The sequence below is a fragment of the Mycteria americana genome, chromosome 13 (genome assembly GCF_035582795.1).
Source record: "Mycteria americana isolate JAX WOST 10 ecotype Jacksonville Zoo and Gardens chromosome 13, USCA_MyAme_1.0, whole genome shotgun sequence".
NCBI classification, from domain to species: Eukaryota; Metazoa; Chordata; class Aves; order Ciconiiformes; family Ciconiidae; genus Mycteria; species Mycteria americana.
This window is the reverse complement of record NC_134377.1, coordinates 4,080,116-4,100,081: the sequence shown is the minus strand read 5'-3', so window position 1 is coordinate 4,100,081 and position 19,966 is coordinate 4,080,116. Positions and strand designations below refer to the sequence as shown.

The window sequence follows — 19,966 nt, the reverse complement described above, 5'->3', positions numbered from 1 at the left end:
AAAGGAGGCAAAGATCTACAGAAAAGGCTTGAAGGGTCTTATGAGCAAAAGATTTAGATATCCATCACACAGGCCCTCAGCTCCAACCCTGACTTTCTCAAAGACTTTCAACATGGCATTGTTCAGGTCCTTTTATCTTTCTCAGTTCTCCTATCTGAAACAAAACAAAAACCAGGTATAAAAATACTTCCCAATTGCCTGTCCAAAAGGTGCTACTCAGACAAATTCAAGTCTGCACAGTGCTTCAAACATAAGTTTCTCTAATTCTCTTAAGAAAAGAAGCAAGTAACGTAAAAAACCAAAACCAAACCACACCACATCACTTAAGTCAGGTACTTCTACTAACAAGTTTCAGTTAACCAAAGGGAATATAAAAATGAAAAAGCTTTCATCATATGCCTTTCTAACCAAGGGGAAGATGCTACATTGTCCAGCATACCTTAAAACACTGTATTTACCAGCCTCTGAAGTTAGGCACAATCTAAACAATTTCTCCAATATAGATTTTTGTTTGCTTCTATGTAGGATACTGTAGTTGCTAAGTGTCTTTACTCTACAATTTATGCTTCAAATTAGAACATTAAAAAAATGTAAATGCCATGTATATGCCAGTTTTATTAGAGTCTCATCTTAGAGAGCTTCATTCAAGTAAGTAGCTATTCAGAAGCAACTAGAGACTCACACTAAGGACTACTCACATGAGTAAAAATCTGCATAAGAAAGCCCTTAGTTCATAGTCCAAGAATGTAAACTGTAGTTAAAGGTGTCATGGGAATTACACCACCATTTTAATTAAATGGTGTAAGATCTTGCAGGCAGATTCAAGATTAGCACCATCTGTTTTGGTTACAGTGTTTCATTTCACTACACCATCCTCACGCAGCGACAAAATATCATTTCACACTCTACTCAGGCCATTTAAATACCAGATAAAATTTATGTCATCTTGATACACCTCACTAGGAAGGAAGGACAAAAGGACTGAGACAGGAGGACTGAAAAATACTCTGTAACAACGTGTGCTTATGGGGGAGGCAAACACACACACTGACAAGAACTCTTGTCCTCCACTCCCACCAAAATAAAATATTTACTAACATCTGCTTAAGTCCTTGTCAAGTGAATTGAAAGAACAGAGGCAAGAAAAAAAGACAAGCACATCAAGGAACAGAGAAGATTGCTTAACTAAAAACCCCTATTTTGTTCATAGCTATATATTATTTTTACACTCTGAGAAAGATTCCTATTTGGATAGCACAACCTTCTACAGCGAGACTGAAGAAGCAGCAGCAAGCACCTGTACACAGACAGTCTTATCTTCTACTTCAGGGTCTATAACGCTCTTGGTTTAAGAAACCAAAACAAACCAACCATCTCAACCCTGTGTAGTCTCCTGAAATCAGATCATTTACTAAACTACGTATTAACATGCCCCTCTGTATCCTATCCATTTAAGAAAAGGGGGGAATGGTTTGTGTTCCCTTCCCGCAGGGCTTATCCCTTCTGCCCCTTAAAAAGGGAGGAACCCCATGGCAGTGAAGAGAGGCCTTATCATGCACTGAACAAGCCACGGCTCAGCTTCAACATGACGCTGCTCTTAGGCAAAGCGACTGGCAGGCAAGCATCGCAATAACTGCATAAACAACGTTCTTCAGACTTTTCCATACTTTGAATTCAAGAATGGAAAAAAACAACACACTAAGAAAAAAAATCTAATTCTGAAATGGGCCTCACATGGCCAACAGAAAAACCATACCATGTTTAGGGTTTCAAAGGGCTGAATGGTCAGCTGAGTTGAGCATTATTCTTCTTAATATGCAACTAATCAACAGCAGAATGACAGGTCTGACTCTAATCCTTTCCCTGTATAAGCACACAGTCAAGTGGCTGGAAAAAAAGGATAAAGGACAGCTACTAACAATCTTTTAAAAGTGAAGGATGAAAAAAAAAAAAACCCAAAAAAAACAAAAAACCTTTTTTGTTGCTGCTGTTGTTGTTCATTTGCTCTTAACACCAGCAAGAAACTGAACGCACCACTGCATGCAGCACGTGTGCCCAAAATGGCTTTCTGCTGAATAAATCTCTTCGCTCCATACCATGCTGCCCTCTTCCTTCATACCCCCTGGAACAGATTATCTAAATGCTACTACTTCAGAGCTGTTTGTGACAAGCAACAGTGTCAGGGCATTTGTATGTCATCTTTTATCTTTGCCGAGTCTCAGTGAAGGATTTAGCTGTAACCAAAATCCTATTACCAGATATCTTCCTGATGGACTTCTGTACCTGGGGACATTTGAGATACTATATCATAGTATCAAGGACCAGAAAACCAAGATACTTCTAAAATAAGAGAGTCCACATATACCATTATTAAAAGCCACAAACTAATAGCATAAGCTGTTATGCCTAAGAAGTAAACAGCACTGACAGAAATGAGGTATTTTTTCGTCCCTCTCCTAGATGTCAGTGTGATTGTGCCTATGTGAGAGAGGAGGCAGCCAGGAAGATTAGTAGATTGTTTCAAAGAAACAAAAGTCAGACTAGTCTCAAAAGGAATTTCAGGTAGCAACTAAATACCATCTTTCCCAGTGGAAAATATAAAAGGACTCCAATATTAATGCTCAAATTTCAGCAGTTCTGGCAGATGCAGAAGCTACCAACAAAGAAGTTTTGAGTGGCAAGCATAAAAGAAAGAGTAACCTGATAAAAGGGCCCAAATTGCTGGTATGTATCCCAACCATCACAGGATTTCAAGGTTAAATACTAAAGTGAAAGACTAAAATAAAACACAGCAGAAGGAAGGAAAATGAGTGCACGCTGACATACTGAAAGAGAAACAGTATCTTTCTAGAGTCCACTGCAAAAACGGGTTGGCAAACCAAAACCAAATGTTACAAATTCTTACCAAAGAAACAGAAGGTGACATAGAAATCGTTAGACCATCATGATTCACATGTAGCTCTGCACCTTCATCGCTAACTGCAGTTGTTGCTTCCCCACATCAAAAAGCAGAGAAAACAGAAAAGTTACAAGAATGTTCAAAAAGTATATATCCCATACAACAAAAAGCATTCAAGGATTAAGACTGTTTGATCTAAAGAGGGAAATTATGAGGGTCTCTAGAGAACAGCTGCTGGTTGTGTCTTCCAGGTATCAAATTAAATTAGCAGAATGGAGACACAAACAAAAAGGAGATGGCTGAATTTTTTGTGTCAGGATAAAAACTTAGGTACCAGTTTAAAAATTGTCTATTAAGTATCTACCTGGTTCAAGAGATCTCTCAACCAAATATATAGAGAGACTGGGAGATTATTCAAGGGAAGTATTACTACATCCTTGACCTACTCTTATATCCTTCTCCAGGTAACTCCTAATGTTTACAGGGGGAAGCGCACTTCCGCAGCAGATTTTTTGGGTCCCCTGTTCTTCTCCCAGAAAAACTGCAGCATCGTGACAAGCGGCTATAGCAAGCCTCTAGGCAACGTCCCAAATACAAAAAGCCATGTAATACAGGTTGCTGTCACTGACAACATAGCAGCTGTTAAAGTGATAAGCACCAACACAACGCTTCATTAAATCCAGCCGGCCAAACAACCACTGGTCACCATTGAGACAGGACACTTTGATGGACTTTTGTTCTGATTCAACAAAGCTGCTCCCCCCGCCGTGTCGTTTAGCCAGGTACCATACTGGCATCTTTGAAATCTTTATCAGCACAGGAGGAGCAGCATCAATGATCACCCTCAAAATAGCTCTCAGACCTGCCATCCTCGAGTCAGTACCAAATGTCCATCAATAAAACAGTAATAGTCATTCAGGACCAACTCCAGCAACTCTTGAAAAAGTTAATTATAAAACAACAACAACGAACAAAAGAAGGAATTTTTGAGAGAAGACCTTTACATCAACATCTTTCACCTTCAGTGAATGGCTTTGGTAAGCAAATCTCCAGTCCCTTAACTGATTCAGCAAATCTCAGTACACGGTTCCAAGCTGGCGCCTGGCTCATCAGCTCTGTTCCACTGTAAAGGCTGTAACTAAGTTCATCAGACAGAGATGTAAAAGGATAATGTGATAACCATGGCTGGAAGCCAAAGGGCTGAGATTTAGCCATTACTTGAAAAGATGCTTTCGAGTCAAAATTATTCAAGACACAAAAATAAAAGGAAACTGAAAGATGGCAGCAACATCTTCTGAGGTCAGCGTGTGACTGAAGCTCACACAGGCATGCACTTCCACACACTCCTCCTGACTGGCTTTTGCACCAATACAGATAGATGAAAAGGGAAGTTGTCATGCTAGAGTCTCACCACCAACCATGAGAAAGGGAAACGGAAAAGCCAATCTGAACAGCAAAACAGGTACTGAATAGGTAGGAATCTAGGTTTCACAGGACGCTACTAAACAAAACCTATCCATGTACTTGGAGAACATACCTACCCAATAAAGCCAAGACAGACAAAAGCATTTAAAAAAAAAAAAGACATGGTGGGGTTTGATTTGTTTTGGGTGTTTTTATGGAGAAGAGGGGAAGAAGTGGAATGAAGTTTACCCACGTCAGAACTGAATGTCTACCAGTGTAGGCTGTATGCAATGGAAGCATTCAATGCCTGGAAGCAAAATGCCATCTCCAAGACAAAAGACAGAACGAAATGAATACATTCTTTTCATTTTAACAAACCCTAAGTTTAGGTAGTGAACTACCCAGCAGGTCAGGTTACAGACACTATTTGACAGAGCACACTAAAAGGTACCTCTGAGTTCCGTAACACTTTAGCCAGTTTCTTTACAAAAGGGAATCAATTATATTTTAACTTCTGAGTAGATGGTTGAGAACAGATAATAAAATGAAAACTACCACCGCACACTTCAGATCACACAGAAAAGAAAGAAAACAAATATGCAACTTGCTAGCCAAAGAATCTCTCCCTCATTCTAAGATAGGGTGATTAGGTTTGCAAGTCCCCTTCAAAAAGGCAGAATCGGAACTAAGTAACTGCCCATTTTCCAAATTAAAAAAATCCCCTCTTACAGAAAAGTAGTCCAGCACATGAAAAGAGATTACAAAAGCAAATCTGCAAGTAAATGAAGGAATCTTCTCTCCTCCCCCAACTTTTTTTTATATTTTCTTTTTAACTGAAGGAGGAAGGAAATGTCAAACATCAGAGTCATACAATGGACTATCAGATGTTTCCCAAACCAAGTAATCTGACATATGGACAGAAAAAAAAAAGGGGGGGGGGGGGGGGCGGCAGCAGGCTGGAGGAAGTTACAGCCCAAGTAGAGTAAGCTTTGGCACAGTGACTTAAAGAATGCAGCTCCTTTTCTTCCCTTATACAAAAAACTGTATTTAAGAGCTCAGAACTAGAATGTTTTTGTCCACCACATCTAAGCAGAACTGCTTAGTGAATACCAACAACAGCTCACATAGCCGTTTTACACACGTGTCCCTCACTGACCTGCAAAGCAAACTACGCTGCCTGCCCAGATGGGCCCTGGCCCAGATTCCTGGCTCCGGGCTAGGAAGGCAGTAACAGTGCAGAAAGACAATCAGACAGCCCGGTTCTTTAACTTCAACATTGTCTTCACCAGTGACATCAAATAAAGCTCAAATTGTTAGGCAGTCTGCCAAAATCCCTTAGCCCTTTAAAAAACCACCACCTTACAATTCTTTCGTATGAATCTTCCTTAATATAGAAAGAAGTAAATAAATCCACTACATGACTGGTCATGTAGATTCATTTTGCCATCTTTCTTACTGGCATTCCTGCAAAGACAAGAATCCAGCAACTCCTGCCAGAAGGCAATTCTGGAAATTCACAGAGAACTCAACTCAAAATTTTATTAAAATACACAAGCAAAATTAAATAACCAGAAATACCGGGCTAAAAATGAAACCAGCAAATTCAGAATAAAGTAATTTAACCAATTAACCTAACTCTGTCAGCAAAGAAATTATTTTTTTATAAAAATACTTGACACAGTCACTACAAGATGTTCCTGGAATGGATTTTATAACTCGCCCAGAAGTGCCTACAAATTCAGTAATATTGTGGACATGCATGAACAGAAATTCATAAAAACCTTGCACTAAGAGACTGCAGGTACACTAGACTAGATTTGAAAACTTGCTAGTAAACCAGAGACTCCAATAAGAAAAAAAGTCATGGTTTTATACTGTAACAAACCAATGCATTCTGAAACTTACATCTCATAGCTGTTAGCTATGAATGCATCATTACCAAAAAACAGAAGGTTGCCAATGCCTGGTCAGTAGGTACAGAACAGTTTTCCTCTAAATTTTGTTTTCAATCCTCTGTTCTCACAAAATACTGTATTTTATGGGCAGATATGCAGCTATAAGAATAGGCAACAACAAAGTACTGACCACAGCATAGCTCTTTTAAAACTAAAAGATGAATTAAATAAAGTTTTACTGAACAAGCTTTAAATTCCCTTCTCTAAGACACAGACTGTGGTTACTCAGCCACTTTGATCTTGCTTCAATCCATGCCGCTGCCAAAACTTGGTGGGGAGAGACGGACGAATAAGAGGTACACAGAGCTGGCTAGGGAGTGAGAAGGGGGAAAAGTTTTTCACTAGGTCAGTTCCCTGATCCAGGCTTACGTGTGAGCTTATGAATGCTTTTGGGGTCACCAAGGCATGGAAGAAGAGTAAAGAAGGAGGGAGAAAAATGAGAGGAAAACACACCTTTTATTCTGTAATTAGTATTATTTTATTTTCATAAACAAGAACAGTACACTACACTACAGTGCAACACCGTAGTGACTAGAGAAAGCAGAGGTAAGTGCCTGATGAGAAGTGATACAGAAATAAGCTTGTCATACCTTATAGTAAAAATTATTTTTAGAAGACTGTCCATTTTTCTCCCTTTTCTACTAAGGAAATTTTTCATACTAAAGAACGATTAACTTAATACATTCCTTAGTATAGGGACAAGGTCTTTGTGTATGTTTGAGCTCATCTGTGTTAGTCACAAACATAAATATTGCCTAGGGGCACATTATACAACAGCAACACACGATAAAATTTCCTGTCTCAAAGAAACAAAAGACAGAATGCCGCTGAAGTCACATTTCCATATGTACTATTGCAATTCTGCTCAGGAAAGTGAATTAAGCCACACATGACTCAATGAGAAATAACATTTTTTAACAGACTGAGGTAGGAAGTGAGAGTCAGGATTTATTGAAACAATCAAAATTCCTAGCAAAAGCCAAAGGAAAGACTGCTTAAACCTTTTAGATTTGTGAGATACTAAAAAACAGCCATCATCTTCCTAAGTAAAATGCTAAGAACCCTCTCGATCTGAAAAATTAAACTTACTATATGGTATCAAAGTGGTTTATGTTCAGATGTCATTATCATTTTACAGTATAGCAATCATACTAATGCAAGACTGCATCACTAGCTGAAGCCACAGCAGGAAACAATGCAAGCTGTCATTCTTGGTAACATGGGCCTGTTATCCCTGTGGTATGTACTTCACAACTGTCTGCAGAGGGAATCTAACACAATGTTTTAGTAACATTTTGAGGTCTGTTAGAGCAGAATATTTTTATTAGCTGGTTTCTCTTTGAAACCACCACTTGATGTCGGGGAATCTCATGAAAAGAGGACCTATTTTTAAGGCAACACTTAGAACTTAAAATGAATGCGGTACAAAAGCTTGGTCTGAGGAAGAAGGATGCCCCCATGTAAATACATACTCCGTATAAACAAATCTTCCGGATTTGATTTGGGATCTCTGTTGAAAACACTTGTGCACTTTTAAAACTGGCAAGATAATACTAAAATAAGCTTGCTTCTAGTCAGAGCAGTATTTTTTCATATTATTTGTGTTACTATGGCACCAACAAGTCGCAAATCCCACTGTGCTACACTCTACACAAAAAAGTGCACTACTCACCCACAGAACAGTAAATGAATACACACAGACTTGAAAGAATATAAAACTATACTTGTCAGCCTTAAAGGCAACAGTCTGAAAAGACCAACCACCTATTCAGCGTTATTAGGTTGTCTGTAGAATCCCACAAACAAGTTTAAGAAAAGGGTTTGTAGGACAGCAATGTCATAAGCCTGTGGACATCAACTGGTAACCTTCCACAAATACAAAGGAACAAAGAGAAAAAAACCCCAAAAGATACTAATTGATAATAATTTGGTGATCCTGGCGTATATTACGAGTCAGGAGTCAGTCAGTACTGAATGAAAAATAAAAGGCAGAGAAGGAATAGGCTGTGGAAGTGAAAGCACAGTAACTTTGAGGAGGTGTAACAGCAGGAGAAGACAATGAAAGAATGCAGAAAGGTGCAACGTGGTCCCAGTCACAGCATGCGAGAGAAAATTTGTAGCAGCATTCTTGGTATGAGCAGGGATGCTTTAGTCAAACCCTGATAAAAGGATGCTGCCGTAACTAAGGATGTAAAAGTGAAGGCTGGGGGGGGTGGGTGTAATTCCCTATAGTGACCAAGGAAAAGCGGAGACAACAACAGGTTAAGCATTCTCGTCCAGTAAACAGAAAGCTTCAAACACGCAGAGATGTTCAACTTAATACAAGGTATAACATTCCAGTAACACTGATATTTTTTAGGTATTTAAAAAGCAGTGCATCTGCACACACACACCCCTTTACCAAGGCACAATGTTTTTGAATAGAGATTAAAAAATGAAAACAAAACCCATAAAAATTCCTTCTTCATCAAGTGACCAAAGTGAACCAAGTTAACATATTCAGCAGATACATCTCATATGCACCACAATTTTTTTTCCACTGAAGTTCAAAAATTTCAGCTTCTTTAGATTTTTTTCAAAAGAATTGCATTGTCAAGAAGGAAAATAATAGAAGAAAAGTCTACACATAGGATTAAAGAGTTCCTTCTTTTCTGTCTTTCACCTGAGGAAGTGCTCTCAGAAGCAGAAGGGGAAAAAAATTCAAGATCAAATTAATCTGGGGGTTTTGCGAACTGGGGTCATGATGTCAATACTGCACTAATTATGTAGAAAAATCCAGAAATATGTATTTTCAGACAGTATTACAGCAAGTGAAAATTATGATTCTTAAGATGTAGTTACCTAGGATTTTTTTTTAATGCATCAGCCTAATATTTGAGTATTTTCTTAATCACGTTGATGTTCGCAATAGCCGTCTGACCAAAGGACTCGCATTGTCACCAAAATGAGAACACAGTCATTGAAGGATTCACAGCCCCAGTACAGGTGTACATTCAGAAGATAATCAGCATTTCAAGAAAACCTCACTCAAATATTTCTTAGCGGCTAGCTTGTAATTCTTTGGCACGCTTTGTCCCAAACTGCAAATGTCACTCCTGCGCACCCGATCTTCTTTGTGCAACATTCAGAAGAGGTGAGTTACCTAACACAGGTTCATTAATTCCGCTCCCAAAGCTGGGCAAGCTAACTGACTGTCGCTCCATCCCAGTCCCTCTGCAAATCTGGGTCCCTTTTCTTCAAACTCACACCATAGTAGATACCATTAAAATGTCGAATGCTCTGACAGGACATAATAAAAGCCTACCGCTGAAGTGATTTAAAACCTGAAATAATCTTTTATTAGCAGGAAGTCAACAACCTTCCTAATGTAATGTTTCTACTTCTATCTTGTTACCTAATAAAATTCAGGATAAAGATAACTAAAGAATCAAATACTTTTGAAAAACTTGAGAGGTTAATTCTATTTCTTAAATATATATACACGTAAATTCACATCTACATAAAATTTCAAACAAGGAAGATAGCTACCATGTAGTGATGTAACATTCCGCATGCCAAAATAACAGCCTACTGCTTGGAGCACGGCATTTATGATAATACAATAAGCAAGAACAACTACCAGTTAATTTACAACTACTTATGGATTTGGTTGGGCAATCACCCATCTACTATGAAGTCCTTTACTGACAATTATGCAACACCAGAGAGTACCTCACCAGCAATCTCTGCATTCCTGATCTTCACTTTCTGATGCCATGAAAAACCTTTAAGAAAATAATTCAAACACCATCTCAGATTTCTTTGACCCCTTTCAGTTTCATTATGAAAACAGCAACAAAACTCACTGATGGCAGGCAACAACTTCTGTTCCTGTTTGCGAACTGAAAAAAGCAACGGCAGCAATGACCTTTACAGTTTGTAAATTTGCCTTTGAACACTAACTGGAACAAAGACACAATTCCTACTAACTTGACCTTTCTGGCAGCAGGTTTCTGTAAGAATGCATTTAAACAAGTACTCACGACATCTTCCATACCAGCTTCTATGAAGTCCTCTATAAATAGGTCTCACTTTCCAAGAACACAGCCATGTCTTTTCCAGGCTGAAGACCCCTACTCCTACAGCATCTAATCTTTCACTACATGAAAGCTACTCCAAGTTTTAGGTCATTCCTGACACCCTTTGCTGTACTCTTTTTCCAGCTTCTGCATATGAAACGTTATGCCACTTCATCCCAATTTTCAGAGACTGACTTTGGATCCACCATGGCGGCTAAGCCAGACAGTTGAGGAAACATCTTCATACTTCATGCAAGCCCTCCCCGTCATATGATTAACCCTTACTCACAGGAAAAATCAAATTCATTTCAGTAAGACTGAGTTTATGATTTAAGGATTATTCATAGGAAGACTGTTTGCCAGCTGGGTCTGAAGTTTTAATACAAAGCATACTACCTCAGAACATTTTGTCTCTAAATAGTTATTAGACAACTCTTAATTAGTATTTAAATAAACTGGCCCTTAACAACTGCTTATTAAATCCTGTTTTGATAAACAGACATTGTTTTTCAGAAGCAGCAGCAGACATTTTGACTACTGCAAAAACAGAGTTCAGATAAATACAATTTCTTCTACTGCTGTGCTAGAAACATAGCAATTTCAGACAGAAAGTGTATTTTTTAATGAACAAGCCTATCAATCTGCTGTGTATACCAGTATAAACAAGTTTATCTGAGGTGTATTCTGATGACAAATAAGTAAACTTGGCCGTTATATCATCTTACTAAGAAATGCTTTACATTTACAATAAAATTCTAGATTTCTTTGTGTAGGTCGTTTGCAGGGGTTTTTGCCTGACAGAGCATACAAACATTAACCCATTTTCTAGAACCGCACTGGATTCCTGTTTCATTGTAGAGCAATACACAATACAGACAACAGCCCTTTGCGTCACTAAGTCCAGAGGGACACTTCATGAAACCCAACTATGCAAGCCTGAGATCACACTCAGCATCTGGATATTCAAAGGTAACTTTAAAACCTTAACTTAAGGCTGTGCCTTCCCCTCACGTGAAATATTCTGAGCTAAGAACAGTAAAGACCTCTATACTTTCTGGACATCACAGACAAAAGAGATAACTGATAAATCAGTTACTAAAAAGCTTTTCGAAAATATTTTCCGTAAAAAGATTCAGAAGAAACAGCGGTACCTAACCTCTCTCTAGAGACTGTCTACAGGCAACAGAAAAAAATAAGTTAGAAATCATGAACTGTTAAACCAACCTGAATCCACTATAGCAACCAGACTCACCACAGAGCTCTGGCTTCTCTAGGGTGGGGAGATAGCGTTCCTTCTCAAACAAAACAAAAGTTTGTGGGAAGCAATATTATTTAAACATAAACAAATAGAATCACAGTAGATTATAACTACTTCAGAACTGTAATTCTCCAGTCCAGAACATATCTTTTTGAGTCACACCCAAAACAAAGCCCGTGATAAAAAAAAGTAATTGTCAACTTCTAATAGCAGAATCAGTTTAGGAAAAGATTTGTAATCCACGTCACTCCTAAAGAATGAATGAATTCCCATCAACAGTTGATTTAGTTTGTGCATGTTTTTGTTCTGTTGCACTGAAAAAGCAAATGATTAGCAAAAGTTTCTCTAATTAGTAATCCAGACTACTGTAGCTTTAACACTTCATAAATTTTGAAATGAATATGACAATATGAGGTTAAAGGGTCAATGGTGTTGGCCACATATTTCCAGTCAGTGTTTCCTTTCTCAATATCTTTCACTGAAACATAAATCCTAACAAATACTAATACAATTTAAAATAAATCACCCTAATAGTTACTGTGTGTTTGTATATACGCTATATTAAAAAAAAAAAAAAAACCTACTTTATTGGAATTTTTTTTTGCAAGTAGAGCCAGAAAACAATAAAAATGTTGCAGTTTCATACATACCACCACATTACAAGTATGGATAGCTCCCACAAAATTACAGGGGAGATTAAAGGGTTGCACATTAAACTCTATTACTATTATTAAACCCACTCGCAAAAGAATTTTGCTAAACTTATGTCAATGATGTTACACACCCATTTAAAATTTAACATTTCCCTAGTCTAGTAAGGGGGCGCGGGGGAAGAAGAGACCAAACCACAATAACTATGAATTAACTTATACTTATGCTAATTGCATGCCAACAATTTTTTTACCAGTGACAGATTTGCAGATTGCAACTACATGAAAAGTTACGCTTCTCAAAAACACACTACTCCATTCTCCATTAATAAATGGGGACTTCACAACTCTCTTTCTGTAAAGGGCAAACCATTCACTACCTTGCTCTTAGTCAGATACGGTTGCCTCCTTCATGCTTACCGTTTTATTTTTCTTACTGGGCAAGAGCAGAGTATTCAAAATCACCATGACAATTCCTGCATCTCGATACACATAGCACTGCTATATATTTATAAATATCAGAGAATGCTATCAAACAGAAGCATAGATACAAACTTATATAACGTAACAGTTCAATAAAAAGTCAAAGTAAGAATTGCATTTATTCTCACAGAAGAATCTCTGGGCCAGTATCCTAGCAGCATAAGCGACTACGGCTCTTGTCCCAGATTCTTAATAGGTATGAGCAAAATAAAAAACAAACATACATACATTAAAAAAAAAGAAAAACAGAGGCAAAATAACGAACATACAGCAATAAAAGGTAAAAAACATTAAAAAAGAGCTTGCTCATTTGCATTTCTATTTAATTTTCTTTTTTTCCCCTTAATTCCTGTAAGAGAGCTAACAACAATCTCTTCCTTTCTATTAGAACAACACGTGCACCCACCTCCAATTCTGGAAGAGCTCTGATGCAGGGAAAGGGTATCTACCATAAATCTTTCGCACATGCTATCCTCAAACTTGCATTACAAGTTTTTGTTTTAGCTGTACCATACCATGCACTAAAACAGTCCCTCCTTCCCTCCGACGTTATCCCTGATAGCACTAGAAGGCTCTTGATGATCGAATAGTCCTCCTTCTCACTCAGCTGTTGCCCAGCCAGAAGGGATAATGTTCCTGTATGTGTCAGGTAAAATAAAGCAAGGTATTTCCAAATGACTTTGCCCTTACACAGAAACAAATTGTTTTCTTGTTTTAAATTTAAATTACAAATCTGTAGCTAGCCAAAACCGATACCATAATTTCTGCAACATTAAACCAGACAACATGAGTAGGAAGTTGTCAACTACCAGTAAGACAGGTAGACAGCATCTAGGTAAACAAGCTATCCAGCATACTACATTTTCAGCCACTGTTCTTCTTCAGAGAAGAAAAAATTACAAGGTTTGGGGTTTTTTTTTTTTTTTTTTACCTCTTGCCCCAATCACGTTCTATGCAAAGAGGAGACCACGCTGTAACAACAGCTGACATGTAGTCACAAGAGCCCAGAGCGTAAGTCCGACAGGCAATCACACTACATGACTGTTTGCTGCTGCTGCTGCTGAAATGGCGTTTGTCATTGTGAAAGGAGAGAAAAACCCCACAGTTTGGTAGGCACAAAGCACACAGGGCACGGAGTGCCAAGGGAGGCGGGGAGAAAAGACTGTTTACCAGAGAAGATGGTCGCACATGCAGACAGCGCAGGCAGGGGACACACAATCCGTTGCCTCTACGCTCTCCTATTCAGAGGAGCACAGCTGTGAGAGCAATACACACACTCGCAGCAAACCACGTTAAAGAGCAAAATAAACACGGGGAGCCGGGCCGGGGGAGGGGCCAGCGGAGGAGCAGCCCCACGGGCCCTGACTATAAAGCCCCTGGCAGCTGCACCCAACCGGCAAACTTGCCGCGCAGCGGAGCGCCCGTTTAAGCCGCGGCCGGAGCCGCCGTTCCCCGCCCCCGGGCACTCACCAGCGAGAAGAGGTTCGAGTGACAGTCCTCCAGGCTGGCCCCGTTCGCCACCCAGTTCGCCGCTGCAGTCATGATCCTCGGCGAGCCCGGCCGCCAGAGCGGGGCATGTCTGAGGAGACGGGCCCGGCGGGGGGGGAGAAGCAGCAGGCACTCCTCGGTGCCGGCCGGGGCGGCAGCCGCGGTCCGGCCCCTCGCCGCGGGCGGCCCGCGCGGAGCGGGGGAGCGCGGCCGGCAGGGGGCGCGCCGCGGGCGGGGGGGGGCGGCCCGGCCGCCGGGCGGGCGCCGCGGACGGGGCGGGCGCGATCCTCTCTACCCGTCCCCGGGCGGGTAATCCTCAAGCCGCGCGGCCCGGCCCGGCGGGGGCCCTCTCCGGCGGGGCGCGGGGGCGTCTCCGTCCAAGCGCCTCAGCACGCAGCGGCGGGGGGCGAAGCCTCCTCCGGTCCTCCAGGCCGCCTCAGCACCGCCGGGGCGAAGAGAAGAAGGGGGGGGGGGCCCGGGGCCCTCCTTCCGCGTCCAGGTCTGGCCCCCCCCCGGCCAGGGCACACGTTGAGGCGAAGGGCGGAGGGGACGGAGAGGGGAGGGTCTCCTCCCGCGGCCCGGCGGCGGCCCCTGCGGGACACGGGCCGGGCGGGGCGGGGGAGGGTCCCGGCCCCGGGCAGTGGCGGCGGCGGCGGGCGGGGGGCGCTGTCTCGCGTGCCGGCGGAGGCCGTGTCCCCTCCCCTCCCCGCCCGGCCGCCCCTCGCTGCTGCCGCCGCTGGCCGTGGGTGGATGGTGTTTTCCTCCTCCTCCTGCCGCCGCTGCCGCCGCCTTGTTTACGCTCCGCGCGGGGCTCCCGGTGCTGCGGGCGGCGGGCGGCAGCCCCGGCCCAGAGAGGGAGCACTGTCCCTGCCCGTCCTCGCCCCCCTCCGCCTGGCGCTGCCCGCCCAGCGGCCCCGCTCACCCGCTCCTCCTCACACACTCGCCTCTGCCTCTCTCCACTCTGACAGCAATGGCGGCCGCCAGCCGCAGCTCGCCTCGCCATTGGCCGCCGCCGCCCCACGTGACGCGCGCCGGAGGGCGGGGGCCCGGCGCCGGGGCTCCCCCCGGCCCCTCCCTCCGCCGCCGCGGCGCCCGCCGGGCCGCTGGGGGCGCGCGGGAGCGGGGCGGGGGCGGGCGCTGCGGCGGCGCCGGGGGAGGCCGCGGCGGCCGGCGGGACCGGGCCGGCACGGCGAGGTGCGCCGCTCCCGGGTGCCGCCGGAGGCGGCGCTGCCGGCGAGCCGGTCCCGCCCTCCGCCTCTTGGGACGGGACGGGACGGGACGGGACGAACTTTCCCTGCCGCGCCTGCCCTCGGCGCTGTCCTGCCGTCCCCGCCGCGGCTCGGCCGCCTCGCGCCGAGAGGCACCCGCCGCCGGAAAACGTTGCCTAAAAGAAGTTGTTCGGGGCGGGTGCGGGAGCGGCGGAGCCGCCGGCCGTGCCCGACGCCGCTCCCTCCGTTGCTCGCTGCAGTTCGCCACCGCCAAACATCCGACGGGTCTTGCCGCAGCACCTGCGAGCTCTCAAAGTGGTTCAAAACTGGCTTCAAAACGTGTTCCTTCGCCTTTTGCATTAGGGCATCCCCCCGAGAGCGCCCCTTTAAAAGTCAAGTTCAACCCCAAGTTCTGCGGGGCGCCTGAAACACGACTGCGCTGAAAGCCAGAACAGCCCCACGTTCGTTCCGCCAGAAACAGCTTTTCAGCCATCGTGTAGAGTTCTTTTTTATACAAGGAACTCGAAAATACCTGAGTTAAATAAACAAATGAAAGTCATTCCTGTAATAGTCATGGTCTGGAGAAGAAGAAAGGATAGACGCAAAATAAACAAATATTAAATAGTTTGTTTGAAATACGCAATTCATAAGAAATCAGTTTTTCGCTGTTCATAATGAATGACCCTTTGGTTCTAGCCAGTTCTAATCTGCTCAGGCTCACCTGCCTGAGTTTCTCACTGACAGGCGTGTTCAGCAGGTGACATAAAGCAAATATTGCCGCTTAAAAGATGAAGATTATTTAGCAATTCAGCTTAAGCTTTAATACAGAAATGTAGCAGGTTTTCAGTGATCTGATTCAGTGGAAAAAGGTCTCCCTCTGTGCTCAATGGCAGCGTTCCGTATCATGATTCTCATCTTATTTAGGCATCTTTTTTGCAATTTACTTTTCTTCGTAATAAATTAAGATTAGCATCTATTCTAATGACTGAATGGGGTTTGTTTGGACTTACCTCATAGTAACAAATCTCTAACGCAAACAAGCAGCACAGCCATTTAGCTAAATTGCATACACAGAGCGACAGATAGAATTTAGGCCAAAAGAAAATTTCCACCAAGACCAGTGTTCTTACCATGTGCATTATTCGTCTGACAAATAAAATCCATCATGCGCCGTTCCCTTCACTGTCACACCAAACAGGAATTCCGTCTTGCAAAGACTGGGCCTATATTAGTGAGAGGAAAAGTGTCTTCAAACACAAAATAAATATTCACGTTCAGTTACAATTGCAATGTATTTATTTATTTTTTTACACCTATTAGTCAGCCCAACAAAGCCTAGACTCACCCTAGGGAGAGAATTTTATCCTGCCTCAGTTCATCTAGGAGAATCAAGGTGGCACAAAGCTGCTGTAAAAGCCCCGAACTGGTCAGGAGCACAGCTGACAAAGTAGCCAAACTGCCATAGTCTAGAAATTGCTCGCTACAGCCTGGCAATCCAGGCTCAGGGGAGTACTTGGGACCATATTACTCCCCTCCCTTTTGGCAATAAGTCTTATAAACAGAGAACACAACCTGACACTTGTAAACATGTCAAGCAATATGTATTAACCAACCAAAAAACACATCCTTCCGCATTAAAATAGTACAGTTCTTTGTAAATACACTGCAGCACCAGTTATCCATCCTATCGCTAAATGACGCCAAGGGTACAACAAATCCTTTGATGAAGTATCCATTCTATTTCTGGAATAAAAGCACATCCCTTATCATGAAAAAACAATTTTCTTATCATAGAAATATTTTGAAATTGCGAATCACATTATTACTTATCGCTGAGAAAGCTAACAATATTGTGCAGAATTAGAAACTGCAGAATTCATGTTTCTTCCATATGCTGCTTACCCTCCAAATGGTATTTCCAGTTGTCACCATTCCTCTTCTGGATCTTCCAAGTAGACATGACTTATTATGCTTGATTTTCTCATGAAAATGTGGGGTCTAACACATGATTCAGATCCATTTTCATGGGGAGAAATGTTAATATACTCACGCTGTGCTGCTTTGGCCATTTTTCAGGATTCTTATGAAAGTTAACTACTCTTTACATTAAAAATCTTTCAGTATAATTAAATTACCTGTAATGGGTGAATATGCTGAAGTTGAAGGGTTGCTGCTCGCATTTGTGAAAGGCTGCCAGTCAAACATTTTGACCACATCCCTGCATTGCAAAGTTCATTTTCGTTTTAAACTGAAAAAAGATAGCATCTCTAAGTAGTTTGCCAGTCACTTGACTTTATATTATGTTCAGTGATCACAGACAAGAGAAATCATCACAGTCTAATCATTCACTTCACAGTACCAAACTAGGAAAGTTCCCTTGCTGTCTTCTGACAATGGTGTTACTTAAAACAGAAATTGTTCCACTTACAGATATCATATACAAGTGACACTTGCTCATGCATAATTATCCTAGACGGTATGTGGCGGAACGTGTTTCCCAACTCAGGGTATTCGAGTTTTATTCCCTGTTTTCTTTTACTTCTTTTTAAAAATTGATCAATGAACATGAACAACAATGTTGGGGTTTCTACTTTAACAAAATAACCATTTTTCCGTAGTAGCAAGACACAGGAACTGCTTAATTAATTCTGCCAATGTATTAACTTGCAAGCTGTAATTCCAAAACTCAGGTGCAGAAAGGAGTTTCCAGGCTCCTGGAGATCAGCTGGGTCACACTTAGCCTTCACCATACAGAGCTGATAAGCACTCTGGGAAGGAGCCAGTTACCCACCCTTACAAAATTAGTCCAAATAGTGATAGGCAAGCTTCTTTTATTCTAGAACAACTTACCCAGAGCTTACAGTAATGATCAAACCTGTTCTTCCAGGAGGAGGGCTCAGTAGTTTCATAGACTTTGTTTTCACCAGCAGGTGTTGCTTATGCTTCAAACTAAACATGGAGGAAGAAACAAACATGTCAGGAGGCTAAAGCAAAGCTAGAAGGTCAAGCAGTCGCTTGGTTGTGTTTTGTCTTAAAGTACGTCCACTTTGCTGTACTTTCAAGTACCTCTGGTTTATGAGAAGAGTATTTACTCGAGGAATACAACTGGCTTGAGCACTAGATTCAGACAGGGCTCTCCCCACTCTGGGTAAGGACAGTTTGGCCCTTCTTACACCAGTAGCAGAACTGGAGTTCAGCCAAGTTTTGTCAGTGTCGAAAACAAGCCATGTTTCATATTTCATGTCAAAGACAACTCATTTCTAGGTAAAACATATTTTTCCACGTATTTGAGTTAGACGTTATGGCTATTTACTAGCACAAATTCCAGCTTTTGCAGTATAGGTAATGATTGTCTTGTGTCTAATTTAATCAAGTTTCATCTTTACTTTTTTCTAAATTTTCCTCTCTAGTTGCCTACAGTACCCAGTAATGGAAAGGAGAGGGTGGGGGAGAATAATCTGAGACCCAAATCATGAATATAATACAAGCAAATGGTCTTTAACTATTCTACATATCAAAAAGCAACAAAGAAAATAATTTTGACACACACCCCCACTCTTGAGTTGCTCTTAAATAAATTCTACTCAAGTTAGTAATTTCATTGACATTACTAAAACTCAAAGCATTTTAGAAGTTCCTTGTCCATGATTTTTTTAGTTTGTTATTACATGTTCTTGTAAGATAGTGCAGATGAACAGCCTAATTTCAGGTATGTTTCCAGTGGTCTCATTGTCTACTTTTTATGAGGTTGCATTAATTTCTTAAGTGTTTTTTATTTCATCCAGTAATTACATTTTTTTTATTCAAGTGTTTATAAATAAGAACTTGTAATGATTTTGGTTTTAAACCAAAACCCTTTACTTCCACAAATTGAAGACTTAAGAGGAAAAAAAACCCCAAAACAACCAAACTAGTTCACTGACATAAAGAAATTAACAGCATCTAATTTTAACATAAAAAGTAATAAAAAATTTTCACACATTAAATCCATACTAAATAGTTCTTTTTTTTTTTTAAAACACTTATAATCTACAGATTGCCTGTAAACTAACATTTGAATTTTAATTTTATTAAGATACTAGAATGGCTACATTAGTAAGTTTATTTATTGCTAGTAAAGCTAAAAAATTACCTGACTTTTAAAACAAGATATTGATTTTCTGAAGGGATGGGTACTTCTATCTAAGAGGAAAATAAATATATGAGTAAAAGATTTGTTTGTAGAGAAGTTGTTCATGAGGCCCATAGTGTAAGTCCTGCTAGTGATTAGACTGTGGTCTTTGAATTACTCATCCTTGCTCACCATCATTATCAATAAATACTGCAGGACAGATCCATGCACTCTGTTTACAACCATCCCTAACTATAGAAAACAGCTACAGAAACCAAGTACATTTTTAATCAGAGTTCATTACATGGATTATTTTATAGTGTACAAAAGCAACTCAAACACATTCCATATGACTCCAAACCTTCCCAGCTGATGCTGTCTGAGACTTTTAAAGTGCTGCCATTCACCAGTGTCTAAGCATTGTCCTTTGACAATCAGCGGCAGCAGGGACA

General features: G+C 41.6%; 1 protein-coding gene across 1 annotated transcript in view; it reads right to left on the bottom strand.

Annotated features, from left to right (window-relative positions):
- Positions 1-15,162, bottom strand: part of MED13L (mediator complex subunit 13L) — a 209,478-nt gene extending 194,316 nt beyond the window's left edge. Inside the window, exon 1 of the mRNA XM_075516647.1 lies at positions 14,178-15,162. Coding sequence (XP_075372762.1) covers positions 14,178-14,249 — 72 coding nt within the window. The 5' untranslated portion in view covers positions 14,250-15,162. The remainder of the gene's footprint in view (positions 1-14,177) is intronic.
- Positions 15,163-19,966: the final 4,804 nt, after the last annotated feature.